At 40.1% G+C, this 15,697-nt stretch overlaps 1 protein-coding gene across 1 annotated transcript; it reads right to left on the bottom strand.

Moving 5' to 3' along the window:
- Positions 1-464: 464 nt before the first annotated feature.
- Positions 465-14,715, bottom strand: LOC121740621. Its single transcript, XM_042133355.1, has 14 exons — positions 14,593-14,715; positions 13,388-13,511; positions 11,968-12,114; positions 7,869-8,041; positions 6,495-6,689; positions 5,914-6,132; positions 5,333-5,513; positions 4,091-4,292; positions 3,600-3,744; positions 3,009-3,143; positions 2,062-2,210; positions 1,674-1,908; positions 1,457-1,603; positions 465-575 (listed from the first exon to the last, which is right to left on the bottom strand). Exons 1-14 carry the CDS (start codon positions 14,602-14,604, stop codon positions 507-509), a joined length of 2,133 nt encoding a protein of 710 aa, XP_041989289.1. The 5' UTR covers positions 14,605-14,715; the 3' UTR covers positions 465-506.
- Between the last annotated feature and the right edge of the window lie 982 nt (positions 14,716-15,697).

Here is a 15,697-nt window from a genome sequence, read left to right as displayed (position 1 = left end):
TTCTTCAAAATTAGCGACGTAAAGTGGACATTTTTTTGCGATTTTTACTACGAATGCACTATTTTGCCGGTGGGCGTGAATTTCAAAATAGTACAGTTGAGTTGGTCGAGTAGGCTGGTTCACTGTTGAGTACCTATAGGTAGGTAGTTTAGACCAGCTATCTGTGACCCGCGTGATGTTAAACCATATTGAAATTCACGTCCACCGACAGTCGTCGTGAAAGTCGTGAAATTTGTTCCATTTTTAAATCATTCATTTTGAAGAACGTTATATTTTAAACCTAAAAAAATTATGTTGCGGCCCGAGACACCAAGACCAAAACATGTTTGTGGCCCGTTTGAAAAGAAGGTTGAGACAGGACCACTGGTTTAGACATACTCTTCCATATTTTAAAAATGTCAAACTTATTATCATTGAATACGAATACGGTACATAGTTTCTTGATGACCTCAATATAGAATTAAGACATTAAAAAGCATATTTTATAATTTAGTAAAAATATATTTTTAACAAGGCTGTGCTCTTGCTGTTGCATGAAGAAGATCCAAAGCATTACACAGCGCTCTGTAGTTCACCTGGGAGCAAGAAGAGTAAAGTGAACTGTTAAGTAGTAGCTTCAGGGACCCCGTAAGGGCTACTGGCGCCTGTGTGCAAAAAAGGGTTTTGGCGCCCCTTTAGGCTATGGGGCCTTGGTTTTGGCGCCCCTAAAGATGGCAATTTGGTGCCCCTGTGCATTGCACACATTGCACATATGGTAGCGGGGGCCCTGGGTAGCTTTGTTAGCAGTACGTATTAAAACTTAAAGTAAGTAAAGATTATTATAATTATACACTGTGCGCCACCTTGTAGTACCGTATAGTGTATAGTAGCGGCATAGGAATCACGTCGTTTCTGTATTCTGGCCACAGAATACAAATTACTCATTCTGGCGACAATAGCGCCACGGTGGCGATGCATCGTACTAACTGGGCCTGGGAAATGAGCCCGAGGTCAAACACCTAGGTTACGGTAGGTACTGTACGGTACGTAAGTAAATAAAAATTTGTGTAGGCATGTCATATACTTCTCCTTGGTATAATATTATGTGCCATCCATTTGTAGATAATGTGTGATACGTCAGATAACAATGATCGGGCCACTGCAGAAGTGGCGCCACCAAACAAATTTGGTCTTTTTTTTAATACCACTATCACAAGTAGGGTTGCCAGGTGAGTCGCGAAAAAATACCGGACAAACCCAAAGTCCAGACGCCATTATATACTATAACTTACTTTACGAAAAAAAGGTAAGGTAGGAGCTTCTAAAAAAAATAAAATCACCTAAAACTAGGTACCAGTAACACCACCTTTCCTCAAAATACCGGACATTGTTTTACCGGACAGGCCTCGAAAATACCGGACTGCACGCTTAAATACCGGACATCTGGCAACCCTAATCACAAGACAAAATATGATACCTCATCATCGCAGCCCCTGCGCTGGGCGAAGCACTTGCAGACGAGGTCGAGCTCCCGCGCCGACAGCACCGCCAGTAGCCCGCGTCGGCACAGCGCGCGCTGCACGCACGACTTGCTCACCGTGCCGCAGCGTGCGCGGTCTGAATCCTAGTGGCAAAACAATTCTACAGATTACACTCTAACAATAGTCCACGATTTTTATAGCTTGCCAACTTACGTTGAACACCTCGCGTATGTTGGACAGCTGATCGGGGTGGTTGGCGAGCTTGGTCAGCGCCGTGGACACGATGGCGCGCTCCTCGAAGTTGAGGAAGCTGGTGGGCGGCACCGGCACGTGTGGCACCGGCGTCAGCAGCGGCGATCGCTCCAGCCCCGCCTGCGTCAGCGCCTCACCCACGCAGCCGCAGAACCGCTCGTATTCCACGTACCGCCGCCGACCCGGCGCACAGAAACTACGTATAATTCAACAGTATCTTATAATATGCGATTGGTATACTTTGATAGTTACGACCATATGAAAGGAGCTTTGTTAGCAAAATATGTAGTTAAATCTTATTATTACCTAGTCGAATTACAGTGTAGCGAGTAGTATACTCAGTACTTACACCTCCATGAGCGTGTCCATCTCCAGCGGCGTGAGGCTGACGCCGGCGGCGGCGAGGCCGCGGTAGAAGTCCGCGCGCGGGATCACCAGCTCGCGCTTCTTGTCGAACTGCTGCAGGAACTCGCGCGGACGGATACCTTCGCGCACCATCTGGAGGAACAATGAAAAAGTATGACCGTTCCCACCTTTTGTAGTAAATTTTTGAGCAATATTTCGGAAAAAAAAATATTCCGCGAAATACATCATGCCTCCCTCCTCCTACCAGGAGGGAAGTGCTGTACGCATGCTTATGCGTACACTCACTCATTTACTTAAAGGTTGAGGTTGTGGTGACATACAAATAAAACACACTTCTGATCCTACAGTCGAATTATCATTTACTCCTGTACCAAAGTCTCAACAAGGTTTATTTCGCGGAATATTGCTAAAAATAATAACAAACTAAAGTTTAAGCTACCTAGTACTTTTATAGAAAACTTATACCCCCTTACTAATAAACGCTGTATAAGCTTGGAATAGTTATACAGTGTTTTGTCTTCTTCAATCCAATTAAAAATGTCACGTGTGTGACAGGAACAAAATAGTGAAAAGTCACCGTATAACTATTCAAAGCTTATACAACGTTTATTAGTAAGGGGGATAAAAGATAATAATATGAGCGATTCCTTCACAGAAGACGTAATAAATCGATTTGCCGAAGGCCCTCGAAAATTGCTTTTAAAATAGACAATTATGTAATAAGTACCTCGTGAAAGAAATTATATAAAGATATGTAAGTACCTACCTATAATTTTTTATAACCAATTTGAAAATTTAACAGTTTTGGACTTGCGTAAGTCAATCGATTTCAGCTGCCTTAATAGTGAAAGTAAAATAATTTTAAATTTTTACCAGGGAATAAATATTTACACGTCAGCCCGAATCGCTCTACAATCTACAGTAATTTACCTTTCCCTTAATCTTGGCTAGTATCAGGACGATGTTGGTCTGTTCGTCTGGCGTGGGGGCTGGTGTTGTCACGCGACGAGCGTGTGCCACTGCTGCTGACGGTGACGTCACACTCTCCGGCCGCTGCTCCTCCAGCTGGACACCAACCAGAAAATTTGACCAAAAGGTGAGTCGAAGTTATCTAGAGTCTAGACTATCTAGATTCTAGATAGTTGCCATAAAGAGTCCCAGGCAGGCAGGCAGCAAGGTTTTTATTTAAAAGTTGAAACGTAATAAGTGTTACAGTTTACACGATTTTTAATCGACTTCAAAAAAGGAGGTTTTTTGTCAAATAAACTTCAATAAAATTGAAGCGTGATATTGCACAATACAATTGATCGTCATTCGTCTAGGGGCCGGCTTAGGTAGTACTGCAAGTTTTATCAAAATCGGTTTAGTATAATAGTTCACAAACAAATCAAAGTTGAATCTTTAAACGATTAACGATGACGCGTTTACCATGCAACTCGTTTCGATAGGTAACAAAACTATTTGCATGAAATCACGAACTACGACCACTGCCTCCCAACCTCCACCACATAGTCCACATACCTCCTCCAAGAGCGCGAAGTAGTTGAACCCGCAGTCATCGAGGTACCGGTCCTCGAGCGCCCGCAGCTGCGCCGCCGTCATGAGCACGCCGAGCCGCGCCAGCACGCGCGACACGTGCGTGCGCAATACGTGACCGCTCTTCAGTCTACATAGTACATACGCAAGAGGATTTACTGTCAGAGATACTGATTCATAGGAAGATGGCGCATCTAATTTTGGATGATTCTGTCATGCCCAGCTGCCAAATCACATGCAATAAATGACATTGATTTGACATAGGTAACCCAACCGACTAACGCAGGTCCTTTATGATCTGCCTATGAACCAACAACACGATACACAACTTGGTGGCAATTTGGTGGCTTCGTGATTTTGAAAACTGATTGAGAGTTATCTCTCTTCACCCTGCCACGTTACCTCCTCCCTCACGTCAAGGATAAATCCTGGATCTTCACCAGGATCTAATGGATAAACAAATTTGCCATAATCACCGGTCATGATCACCAAAAGCGGGTCTGAGATCAAGGTGGCGTGTGTTGCAAGTGTTGCGCAGGCGCAGCAGCGCGGCCTGTGCGGCGTCTAGCTGGGGCTCGGTCAGCCCGCCGCGCTCCTCCGCCGAGCCGCGCGCCGGGAGCGGCACCGCCGACGTCACACACAACTCCGGATGCTTCTCTAGCTCCTTCACCGTGAACACTGAAATAAAACAAAAGGAATAGAGAAATTGCGTTATAGTTAAGGCGCTGTGGTTGTTGCAACTACGTAAAATGGGTTTTTTAAAACACATTTTTAGTAAAGGAAATGTCATTATTTAAGTATAAAATAAGTACCGTTTTAAAATTGAGAAAATTTCCTATACGCAAAGGTACGCGGCGAGCGTGTAGGTAACTGCCACTGTACAAGGCGCGCTGATATTAATGTTATTTTAATGTCCATAATGTCGATATTCGTACTGACAGACATCGACCTGCTCATTTTAGGGAATACTGGGCCTTAACTTATGTTGAAATGAAAAAAAGACGAATGTTAAGAGGATACACCAGGGCCGAGAGAAATTGAAAATAGGTATTTGAAAATGTATTGCTGTCTCACCAATCTCAAGTCTCCCACCGCAGAGCGCGATAGGGACAACACGACAAAAGTTCTAATAAAAGAACAGAAAATCTTCGATTCATTGTCCGCTGATTCCTTCTCCAAAACTTAACCGATTGAAGTACTTTTTTCATTAAGAATTAAAGCAAGGCTTGAGCTGTGTTCCTATGTTTTATTTTTTTTGTATATTTTAGCCAGTTTTGTATTCTGGGTGTTTGAACACAGAGGTAAATCTTGCCATTTTTTGGGTTTTTGGACGTTCTTATCTTTTTTAATAATAAAATTATGAAAAAAAAGAAAACATAGGGACATGCTAATAGTGGCCATAGATATTCAGGAAAAAAATTATAAATCTACCGGCATTATCCAGGGAGGAAACAGGGGACAGCGTTTGTATGGAAAAACGGCGGTGTGGACTCCTCTTAAATCTTTAAACTTTTTTTGACTAAGAAAAATAAGTTTGAAGTTATTGCGTCAGTCTGGGTTAAAGCTGATTGAATTGATACACCATGACTTATCTCCCTTGTTCTTCGTATTTACGAATATAATGTCTATCTTATTTTCTGGCCCTCGTGTTTTTAAGGATGCATTCCTCCCAACTGTTAAAGTTGTAAAGTTTATCTCCTTCTTCAGAATTTCCGTACCTTGATCACAGTCGTCCTCGAAGGTCCTCCAGCAGACGCGATGCGGGTCGTTGGGGTCGGTGTAGTGTTGCGTGACGCAGCGCAGCTCCTCGCCGCTCAGTATGGTACTGATGCCCATCGCGCCCAGCGCCCGCACGAACTGTTGCGGCGTTATGCGACCGCAGTTCAGCGGGTCGTAGTCCTGTAACGTAGAATTGATTTTTGTTGTAATAGTTACTTCTTAGCAAATAATCTAAAATATTACGATAGACGAACAGACCACGGGAAAGGACATAGGCTATTTTATTGCGGGAAAATCTATGGTTCACGGAAAAAGCTCCCAACGAGGGTTCCTGCTGCTATATTTACGCGAGAGGAGCCACCTCCCGCGTAAATATAGCAGCAGGAGGAAAGGGAATAGTGAATGCCCATTGCATCAACAGCAGATGAAACATTACAAATATGGAGTTTGCTACTTTACAGTAAGACTGCCGAACACTCACTCTTAGACTATTATCTAAATCCTCGCACTTAACACTACTCCAAAGACTACGTCATTCAATACCCCGATATGAACCAAAAACGATATGAACCGAACTCACTCTCAAAAACTCGGACACCCTCACTCGTCGTTTCAGCACATACTCCTGCACCCTTAGCATACTTTCTATGAGGGTTCTGGTGGGTTTGGGTGGGTCCAGCGCGGGATGGTGCGTCGTCGAGGTACCGCCGAGCGGCCGCGTCGACATACCGGCCTCTATCTCCGGACGAGACAGTTTGGGCAGCGCTGTGTCGATCACGGCTTTCGGGTTGTTGTATTCCTATTCAGTAAAAAATTCTATACTTATTCAATCCCGAAATACTAACTATAAGTACCTTATAAATAATTATGTCATCCCACTATCACAGTTAATTGACACCTAATTACTTATTATATCAGCTAGATAAGGGCTACGTTGGAACTAGGATACGAGTAGCATCTTGCAACATAGTACAACAGACATTTTGCTTAAGTTGCCTAGAAAAGTTATTAATATGTTTCAAGTACAAAAATGGCTACTAATTAGTCACATTTCAAGTCGGATATAATCATGTCAAATGTCAAATCAATCAACAATGCAATGAACTGCAACCTCTTCTTCTCATCCTTTGCGTCATTGAGAAGTACTATAACACAATTTACCGGTCCCAATCCACGGATGCCCTCCTTTCTGACCGCTTCCACAGCCTTGAGGAACTCGACGTAGTCCAGTGTGTAGGAGTCCCTGATGAACCGGCGCACCAGGAGGTTAAAGTCTTCGGGGGAAACCAGCACCTTCGCGTAGTTGAGGATCCTAGCGAAATGGGCGAAGGTGATGCGACCGTCGTTTTTAGCCACCTGAATAATTATTATTTCTTAGGTCTGGACTCTGGTCATTATAAACTGGTTTAAGGTAGATCGCAGACGGCACACTTTTTGTGTGATCGAGTCTGCGGCGCAAAGTGTGCCGTCTGCGATCTCCCTAAATATATTCTTTATGCTGCTTATGGCTTTGGCCCAAAGCCTTGAAAGCGACCTAAGCAACTATAAATTCAACAAATTATTTGTTTCTCATTAATTCGAGACTTGAACACAGGGTAGGTAATAACAATGTTTTAATGCCTACATTAAAACATTGTTATTACCTACCCTATGTTCAAGTCTCGAATTAATACTATTAATACTATCAGAGATGTTGATTCCTAGGCAGATGGGGGACCTACGTAGTTTGGTCGCGTTACGTCAAATGATCAAATCCAGCCGACAGTTCAAAATTAACATTAAAATTGACATGATCCGACCAAATGACGTTGGTCTGTCAACTGCCTAGGAATCAATTTCTTCGATGGTACTATAATAATGTTGATTCCTAGGCAGATGGCGGACCTAAGTAATTTGGTCGCGCTAAGTCAAACCCCTCCCCCATCCGACCGATCACAATTCACGACATAAGTCGACCACAATGTGACGTAGGTCCGTCAACTGCCTAGGAATCAATTTCCTCGATTGATACTATCAGAGAAGTTAATAGTTATTTATAGGCAGATGGCGTACCCACGTAATTAATTGGTCACGTTTTATCAAACCCATCTGAAGGATAACGGATTACATTGAATTGACATAATCTGACCAAATGATGTAGGTCCGTCAATTGCCTATGAATCAATTTCTTCAATGGTACCTAGTCCTATCTACTTAGTATTTTGATGGATCAACTCGTAATTGTTCCTCTTCAGCTTTATACGTCAAGACTTTTATTGTGCCAAAATATACACTCGAAATATTATCTTATATATAAAATTCTCGTGTCACAATATAGGCCGCGTACTCCTCCGAAACGGCTTTACTGATTTTAACCTTTATATGCATATTCAGTGGGTCTGAGAATCGGCTACTGGGTACTTTTTATATTGATAAGTGCATTTGTTAAATAAATAATAGTAAATTATTACAACTCAAGACTGACGACGACGGGATAGCGATGGACGTTGCCATGGTGACATACTTATCATTTACGGTCGGGTAAATGATTCTCACCAATTCATAATCCTGGAAGTAGGGTTTTAGCGGCAGGTCCCTCTGCGCCAGGGTGGCCAACAGGCAGCAGAGGCGCCTCGTCTGACCCTCGTCGAGTTTGCGGCACGCTGGCTCGGGGGGCGGGGGACACGCCTCCAGGATACACTCGGTGGAGGTCTTCGCCGGACCCGGGTCTGAAAAAGGGAAATAATAGATATAAACGATTATTAGAAAGAAATATATGCTTCCTGATATGTGAAAATAGTTGCTTGATAGACAAGAAGAACAATAATTGTTATTTTTGTCTATCAAGCGAATATTCTCATTTCTCACATAATATCAGGAAGCATATAATATTATTTATTTCTTTCTAATAATCTTTTTATTAGCAAGTAGGTACTCACAATTATTATTATTACTTAATAGGTACTTCACTTATTTATTTATATAACATTAACATCTGTTTATTGTATACAGTTACAGAGTACAACCTGCGAATCCTTTTATTATGTTATTTGGGAAAAGTGAAAACTGATAACTATGCCTATTAGGTATAATAATAATCAGAAACAACAGCTGATAATAATATAGAGAGTATGAAGTCAACTATGCTTACCTAAAAGCTTACGAAACCTGAAAACCTTAGAGCTCCTAGCCACATTGGCTTTGCTAATTACTATGACAAAGTGAGACTTGAGAGCTAGAGATACACGCAAATTAACTTATATATTATACAAGATTAAAATGAGCGAGAATTTCTAGACATGGACATTTCATACAATATTAAAATACTTACTTCTAAAATATGTACATATCAAAATAGAACCAGATGAACATAATTTATATAAAACACAAGTTTGCATTCCTCCGCCGGTTTCGAAGAATGTTTAATGTAACCGTTGTAAAGTTTTGCAAAGTTAAAAGGTGGGTGTTTTATGTAGAGTTTTGCATTTTATATTAGATAAAACTTTTTCTGTTGAGGCAGTGAGGTTATTGGAGGCTTAAAGATGATAATCATATTATTAAGTACTAGCTGTCCCGGCAAACTTTGTTTTGCCATACAAAGTATTTCGCCCATATTATTTTATTGAAGTGGCTAAATAAGTATGGGACTATGGCAACATCCTTCGCTATCCCATCGCACAAACAATGGACGCCGTCAGTCTCGAGTTGTAATATTTTACTATTATTTATTCAACAAATGCACTTATTAATATAAAAAGTAGCCAGTAGCCGATTCTCAGACCTACTGAACATGCATATAAAATTTGGTAAAAATCAGTAAAGCCGTTTCGGAGGAGTATGGTAACTAACATTGTGACACGAGAATTTTATACAGTATCAAAAATAAGTGATAGTACTGGGGCCCGAGTGTCACGAGTTTCCCCATACAAAAGTGACAAAATTTTTGGTCTTATAGCGCTGCTACTTTCACAGTGAACTCTCTACAAGGAACACGTACACACCCTAAAGTATTATCACCTATTTTTGTTACACCCTGTATATATAAGATTATAAAGACCGCAGTAACGCAAGTGTACGTACACGGATGACGGACAGAACTTTCTCCGCGCCCGGTAAAATTGTCGCCAGCAGTATTTCCGGACCAATACGACCTGCTAACCGTCAAGAAGAGAGCCCTCTTAGAAACGCTGGCAACGCACCTGCTGCTTTTCTAATGTTGCGAGTGTCCATGGGCGACGGTAGTTGCTTTCCGTCAGGTGACCCGTTTGCCCCCTTATTTTATAAAAAAAATAGGACGTGTTTTTATTGCGGAAAAATGTACGGTACATTTTGCTGATCTCATATAGACGACTTCCAGTGCAAACGAAGATGCGGGCATCATCGAGTATCGAATATTTGGCACGTTCCGCTTGTAAATAACGAATTCTCGCGTTCATTTTAAAACAGTAATTTACTACGTGACAACATTACATCAGCGCGAATGTGTTGTTATTGTTGTAACGACAAACATACATAAATAAAGCTTATCTTCTTCTTATCTTAATATATATATTTCTTGTGTGCGTGTGTATGTGACTGAACTCCTCCTAAACGACTGGACCAATTTTGATGAAATTTTTTGTGTGTGTTCGTGGAGATTCGAGAATGGTTTAGATTTACAGTTTGGTCTACTGGAAAATGTTTTTTCAATTAATTTCTTATTTATAAGGAGTTGTTGATTTTGGAATGTTTTACATTAGATCCGGCGGACGGCGCTATCATCGCATTCAATATTATTCTATTTCAATTTTAGTTTGTCCTGACAGATGGTGCTACGATTAATTTGAAAAAAATTTTGTTATTCAATTCATGTGCTGATTAAAATATTAAATAAATAACACATAGGCTACAATTTTAACCGACTTTCAAAATGTGGGAGGTGTTATGTTCGTTTTCTTATATTCAACGATTACTCCGCCGTTTGTTAACCGATTTTCAAAATTTTTCTTTTGGTATATAGGGTATCATCCCAATTTGGTATTATATTCAGAAAAGTGGTGATCTGATGAAGGATCCATAAGTAATCGAGGGAACTCCTCAAAACTTATAGGGAAACATATGGTCACTTCGGTTTCGTGAGAAGTATTCTAAGCATATGCTACCAACAAGTAAGATTTTGCACCGAGATATACCTGGTATACCGTGGCTCGGAAGGTGCTGAGAGAATTCCTGATTCTTTATAGATACAAGTTTAGGAGTTTCGGCGTTGTTTTAAGAACAGAAAGCATATGCTACTATGCAAATTACATTCTTCATCATCATCATCATCATCATCATCACTACCATATTATACCATTTCATAGCCTTTTAGATCGAGACTCGAGTTTGTCAAGCGATAATTAAAAAAAATCTATATCTACCTAATATTATTATAAACCTGAAGAGTATGTTTGCTTGAACGCGTCAATCTCAGAAACTACAGGTCCGATTTAAAAACTTATCTCAGTGTTAGATAGATCATTTATCGAGTAAGACTCATCATTTATCGAGAAGGTTATATTATATTATTACTCTAAGACTAATACGACAGAAGAAACTCAGGAAAATGTGGGAAAAAGGGGGGAAATATTTTTTATGGGAAAATGTACCTACGGATTCTGTAAAATTTCTAATTTACGCGGGCGAAGCCGCGCGGGACATCTAGTAAGTATATAAAATTTTCGTATCACTATGTTAGTTACAGTACTCCTCCGAAACGGCTTTACTGATTTTACCAAATTTTATATGCATAATCAAGTCTGAGAATCGGCTACTGGGTACTTCTTATATTGTTAAGTTCGTTCCTTGGATAAATAATAGTAAATTACAAATCGAGACTGACGGCGACCATTGTTTGTGCCAGGATAGCGATGGACATTACCATGGTGCTATACTTATTTAGTCACTTCAATAAAATAATATGGGCGAAATACTTTATATGGCAAAACAACATTTGCCGGGACAGCTAATTTTTTTGTAAATAACAAAAAATAGATTTGAAAATTTATACGAATATTGTAAATGTGAAAGTGCATCTGTTTGCCTTTCTGAATCGATTTTGACAGTATGGAGATATACTTTATGTGTCAGAAAAGGACACAAGATTTTACCTTGAATTAATCTACGCTTACGCCGTTACGCCAAAAAATTTTATTACAACGCGCTGTATATTCGGAATTCAAAGTGTGAGAATAAATATCATGAGTGCGAGCGAGATCGCCAGAATCGATTCGAAATTCGAGGTACAGTTCGACAAGCCTTTATTTGAACGTGGCGAGGAAAGGAACTGAGCGCTTCTATCATACAAAAACGTCATTTTTGACAAGTGTTTGACAGTTCTCCATTACCAGCAGCGCTCCCGTCAATGTCACCCACGTTCAAATAAAGCCTTGTCGAACTGTATGAAAATAGGTCCTGAACTTAGAGTATACATTAGCAAGCTATAGAGCGCGCGCATCGCTTGTTCCCCGTTGTGCCGATCGTAAGCAGAAGTTCTATAGATACTTGTCAAACGTATAACGCAAGTCGTTTGACGCTTATAGGAAAATATGTTTACACTCGTGCTTACAGTTCATACCTTGTTAGAAGCACTCTATAGCTTGCTATAATGTATACTCTATGGTCCTGAACATCTCACCCTCTCCATGCACGAGGCGGCAGAGCTGCGTGTAGAGGACGCGGCCGTCCTGCGCGCGGAAGTACGCGGCTAGCTGCTGCACCTCGGCGTTCGACAGACCGACCACCGACCGCAGGCCACCCGCCAGCACCGATACGAACTTCGACTCTAGACAATATTGCGGTGAATACACAAAGTGTAACAAAACTAAGTGATAATACTTAAGGGTCCCTTATAAAGAGTTCACTGTGAAAGTAGCATCGCTAAAAAATTTTTTTTTATGATTTGTATGAGCAAACGCCCGAACGTAAAGAATTTTCCCATACAAAAGTTTAAAAAGTATTCTTTCAGCGCTGCTACTTTTACAGTGAACTCGATATGGGGTACCAATACACACCATAAAGTATTATAACTTACTTTTTTTACACCTTGTAGAATATCGGCATTACACGAGTCGAATGTCAACTTTATATTAAAGAATGCTTATATCAATTCCATACGTATTGATCGGCGATTCAATATAGGAAACGTGTTGGCTAATGGGCCAGTTGGGCTATTCATAATTTCCGTTCGATTCGAATTCGGAAATGTACCGCGCTATTATTAGTTTATGGTCGCTTAGCGCGGTAGGCGTTTATTGGCTTTTACGCTGGAAACTTGGAATCTGAGTGGATTTATGCATCATTTGCAACAATGCATTGTTAATATAAGAATTAATCTTCATTCGTTTTAACAAACAATTACAACTAAAACAAGCCTATTTTGTGGTCATTAATAACAATCATTATTCGATATTAATTTCAAATTCAAGACCATTTTAAAATCAAGATTATTTTTAAATATAAATATAAGAGTATGCTACAAAATTATTTTTACTTTGCCACGGTGCTACGGCGCCCTATAAATACGTAACCGTAGATGTCTACGGTGTGTCTACGGCTACGGCCAGCGGCTACGGGACTGCTACGTCGTAGCTCGTAGCGCCGCGTAGATATACTAACGCCTGCAGCGATTTTAGTAACTATATCCCTTGTTAAAGTATGTTTTTGATAAGGCAGGTTATTCGTGGTTACAATAAAAATATTATAAATGGTGGGATTATGACTGTGACATTATGGCCTCCGAAAAAATAATGCTCGTACAAGAAGCGTATTTTTTTCAATAGAGGTGAGACCCCACTAGGCATAACACAGCCAAATATTCTTTATAATATAAAGAATATTTCATATTATGAAATCGTATACATAAAGAGCTTCCGGACAAATCCGGGGAAATCCGGACAGATGGCAACCCTAACTTAAGTCACAATACGTGCAGCGACGCTATGCGGCACAAAACATCCGTTCTAGGAAACGTGACGTGTGACGTCGCTTCGTTGCAGCGAAGTGTCGTTATGTGCTGTTTCCTATTAACAGCAATGCTCTCGTGGTAGTGTTCATACCGGAGATGAGCGAGTTGCCCTCGGGGTCGAGCGGGCGGTACCAGTCCCACAGGTTGATGCCGACGCGGAACACGGCCGCGCGGATCTTGTTGCACGTCCGCCATACGTCTGCCTGACGAAGCAGCTGCCAAAAATCCATACTTATTATTAGAATTGTATAAATAAGAAAGTGCGTGTTTGTTTGTTTGATACCTCTTAACGTTTAAGGGTCTCCGCTTACTGAGGCGGCCAAATGTATTATCATACGCCATCTGCGGTGCCTCGCCATAAAGTTAATATACCTAGCGGAATAGAGAAACAAAGGCTTGAGCAAGAGAGATGTCACTATCAGTAACGACGACGTGAAGTGAAGACGTGTGATACATGACAGCAGCACTCTTTTTTTGACGTCCAGTCGGCACCATAAAGTTAATATACCTAGCGGAATAGAGCAACAATCTCGAGCTGTCAAACGATACTGAAATTGGTTTACATCTGTGCGTAAAATATGTGTACGTATACACTTACACAAGCATGATTGAACATGAATTCTAGGAGAGAAAATTGTCAACGTGCAGCACGTGCCGACTGGACGTCAAAAAAAGGGTGCTGCTGTCATGTATCACACGTCTCTTTTTACCACGCAGTGTTACTGATAGTGACATCTCTCTTGCTCAGGCCTTTGTTTCTCTATTCCGCTACGTATATTAACTTTATGGTCGGCACGTGCCGCACGTTGACAATTTAATCTCATAGAACTCATGTTCAATCATGCTTGTGTAAGTGTATACGTACACATATTTTTCACACAGATGAAAACCAATATTGGTTACGTTTGACAGCTCGAGATTGTTGCTCTATTCCGCTAGGTATATTAATAGGTATATTAACTTTATGTGCCGCGCAGAATGTTTACATACATACGCTCGCGACCTACTAATTTTGATGAAATTCGGTGTTGAATTACTTATATTAATATAATGTCCGCGTCGTCTAAAATCGATAATTTTAGATGACGTGGATATTATATTATAATTTGGCCTGGGATCAGTTACGCTCATTAGTCATTCGCTACAGCGTACGTATGAAATAACAACATAATATTACGTTTATTATTTAAAACGTAAGAAAGGTAAAACCTTTGTTTTAGCTTCGTGGGTAAAACCCTCTCTATCCCGTGCTCTCTTACACTAATTTAACGAGGTCTTCAGATAAATGTCTAATACCTTGTCGTGCATACTGGATAAGAGAAATTCAAATTAACACGTATAAAATTTTTGTATTATTGCCCAAAATCTAATATAAAAATTGTGTAAACGTAAATTTTAATTTGACTATTTGAATTGACAACATAAATGGCAATTATGAATCATATCCGGCCAGTGATATTTAAATATTTTTTAGCAATTCTAGGATAGCAAAAAAATTTAAGCATACGGCACACCTTTTTTATCAAGCAAGCCTAAAGCAAGCATTAAGAATATTTTAACAAACTATTTTTATAATTTTTACAAAAATATTGTTAATAATTAAGTATTATAAATAACTAAAGACTATTTCAGGACAAAATTCTTCTTTGGTGTTAATACACCGACATAATACCTACATTAGAAAGTTAGCACTATTCCTCATAATATTATAATTAGACAATCTCGTATTTCTATTTTCTACTCTATTTCTAGAATCATTATCTTGGTAACGACTGGTAATATTTTCATGAGAATAAACGTGGTTTCGTGAAAGAAAAAAACACGATCAAAGGTCAGGTTTTACATATCATAGTCATATTCCTAGGAAATAGCGCTTTTTGACTTTAAAGGTCTTTGTGGTCTTTGCTTATTAATGGCTTCTCTTTCAAACTCCAAGCAAAGCTCAGTTGGTCGTGCCTGCTTAGCATGACATTTAAGATTCGTTTTCAGTCTTCGTAGAGAAGAAATAACTATTATGCTAAAAATAGTAAGACAATTATAAAAAATAGTCTTACTATTATACTAAACCTAAGTGTCTAAACACACTAGGCCAAAAAAACGCGGCCGAAGTTCGGCATGATTACGCCTATAATATTTTAAATTTCTGGTGACACACCATGCCGAAATTACGTCGCGTTATATTGTATATACTGTAGCGCATTGCAAGCGTAATCATGCCGAACTTCGGCTGCGTTTTTTCGGCATGGTGTGTTTAGACACTAAGACCACGTAATGTATCTAGTAATGACCTCATCATTACTAACGTAAACCTAAAGTGAATGTAAAGTCTATGTCAGCTATTTCATCCCCTATTTGAAACTTTATTTCCTCTTCATTCGTTTATTTGGTCGTCAACGCTCAT

Source organism: Aricia agestis, chromosome 3, assembly GCF_905147365.1.
Source record: "Aricia agestis chromosome 3, ilAriAges1.1, whole genome shotgun sequence".
Classification (NCBI taxonomy): domain Eukaryota; kingdom Metazoa; phylum Arthropoda; class Insecta; order Lepidoptera; family Lycaenidae; genus Aricia; species Aricia agestis.
The sequence above is the reverse complement of the archived record's forward strand: the minus strand, read 5'-3'. Positions and strand labels throughout refer to the sequence as shown.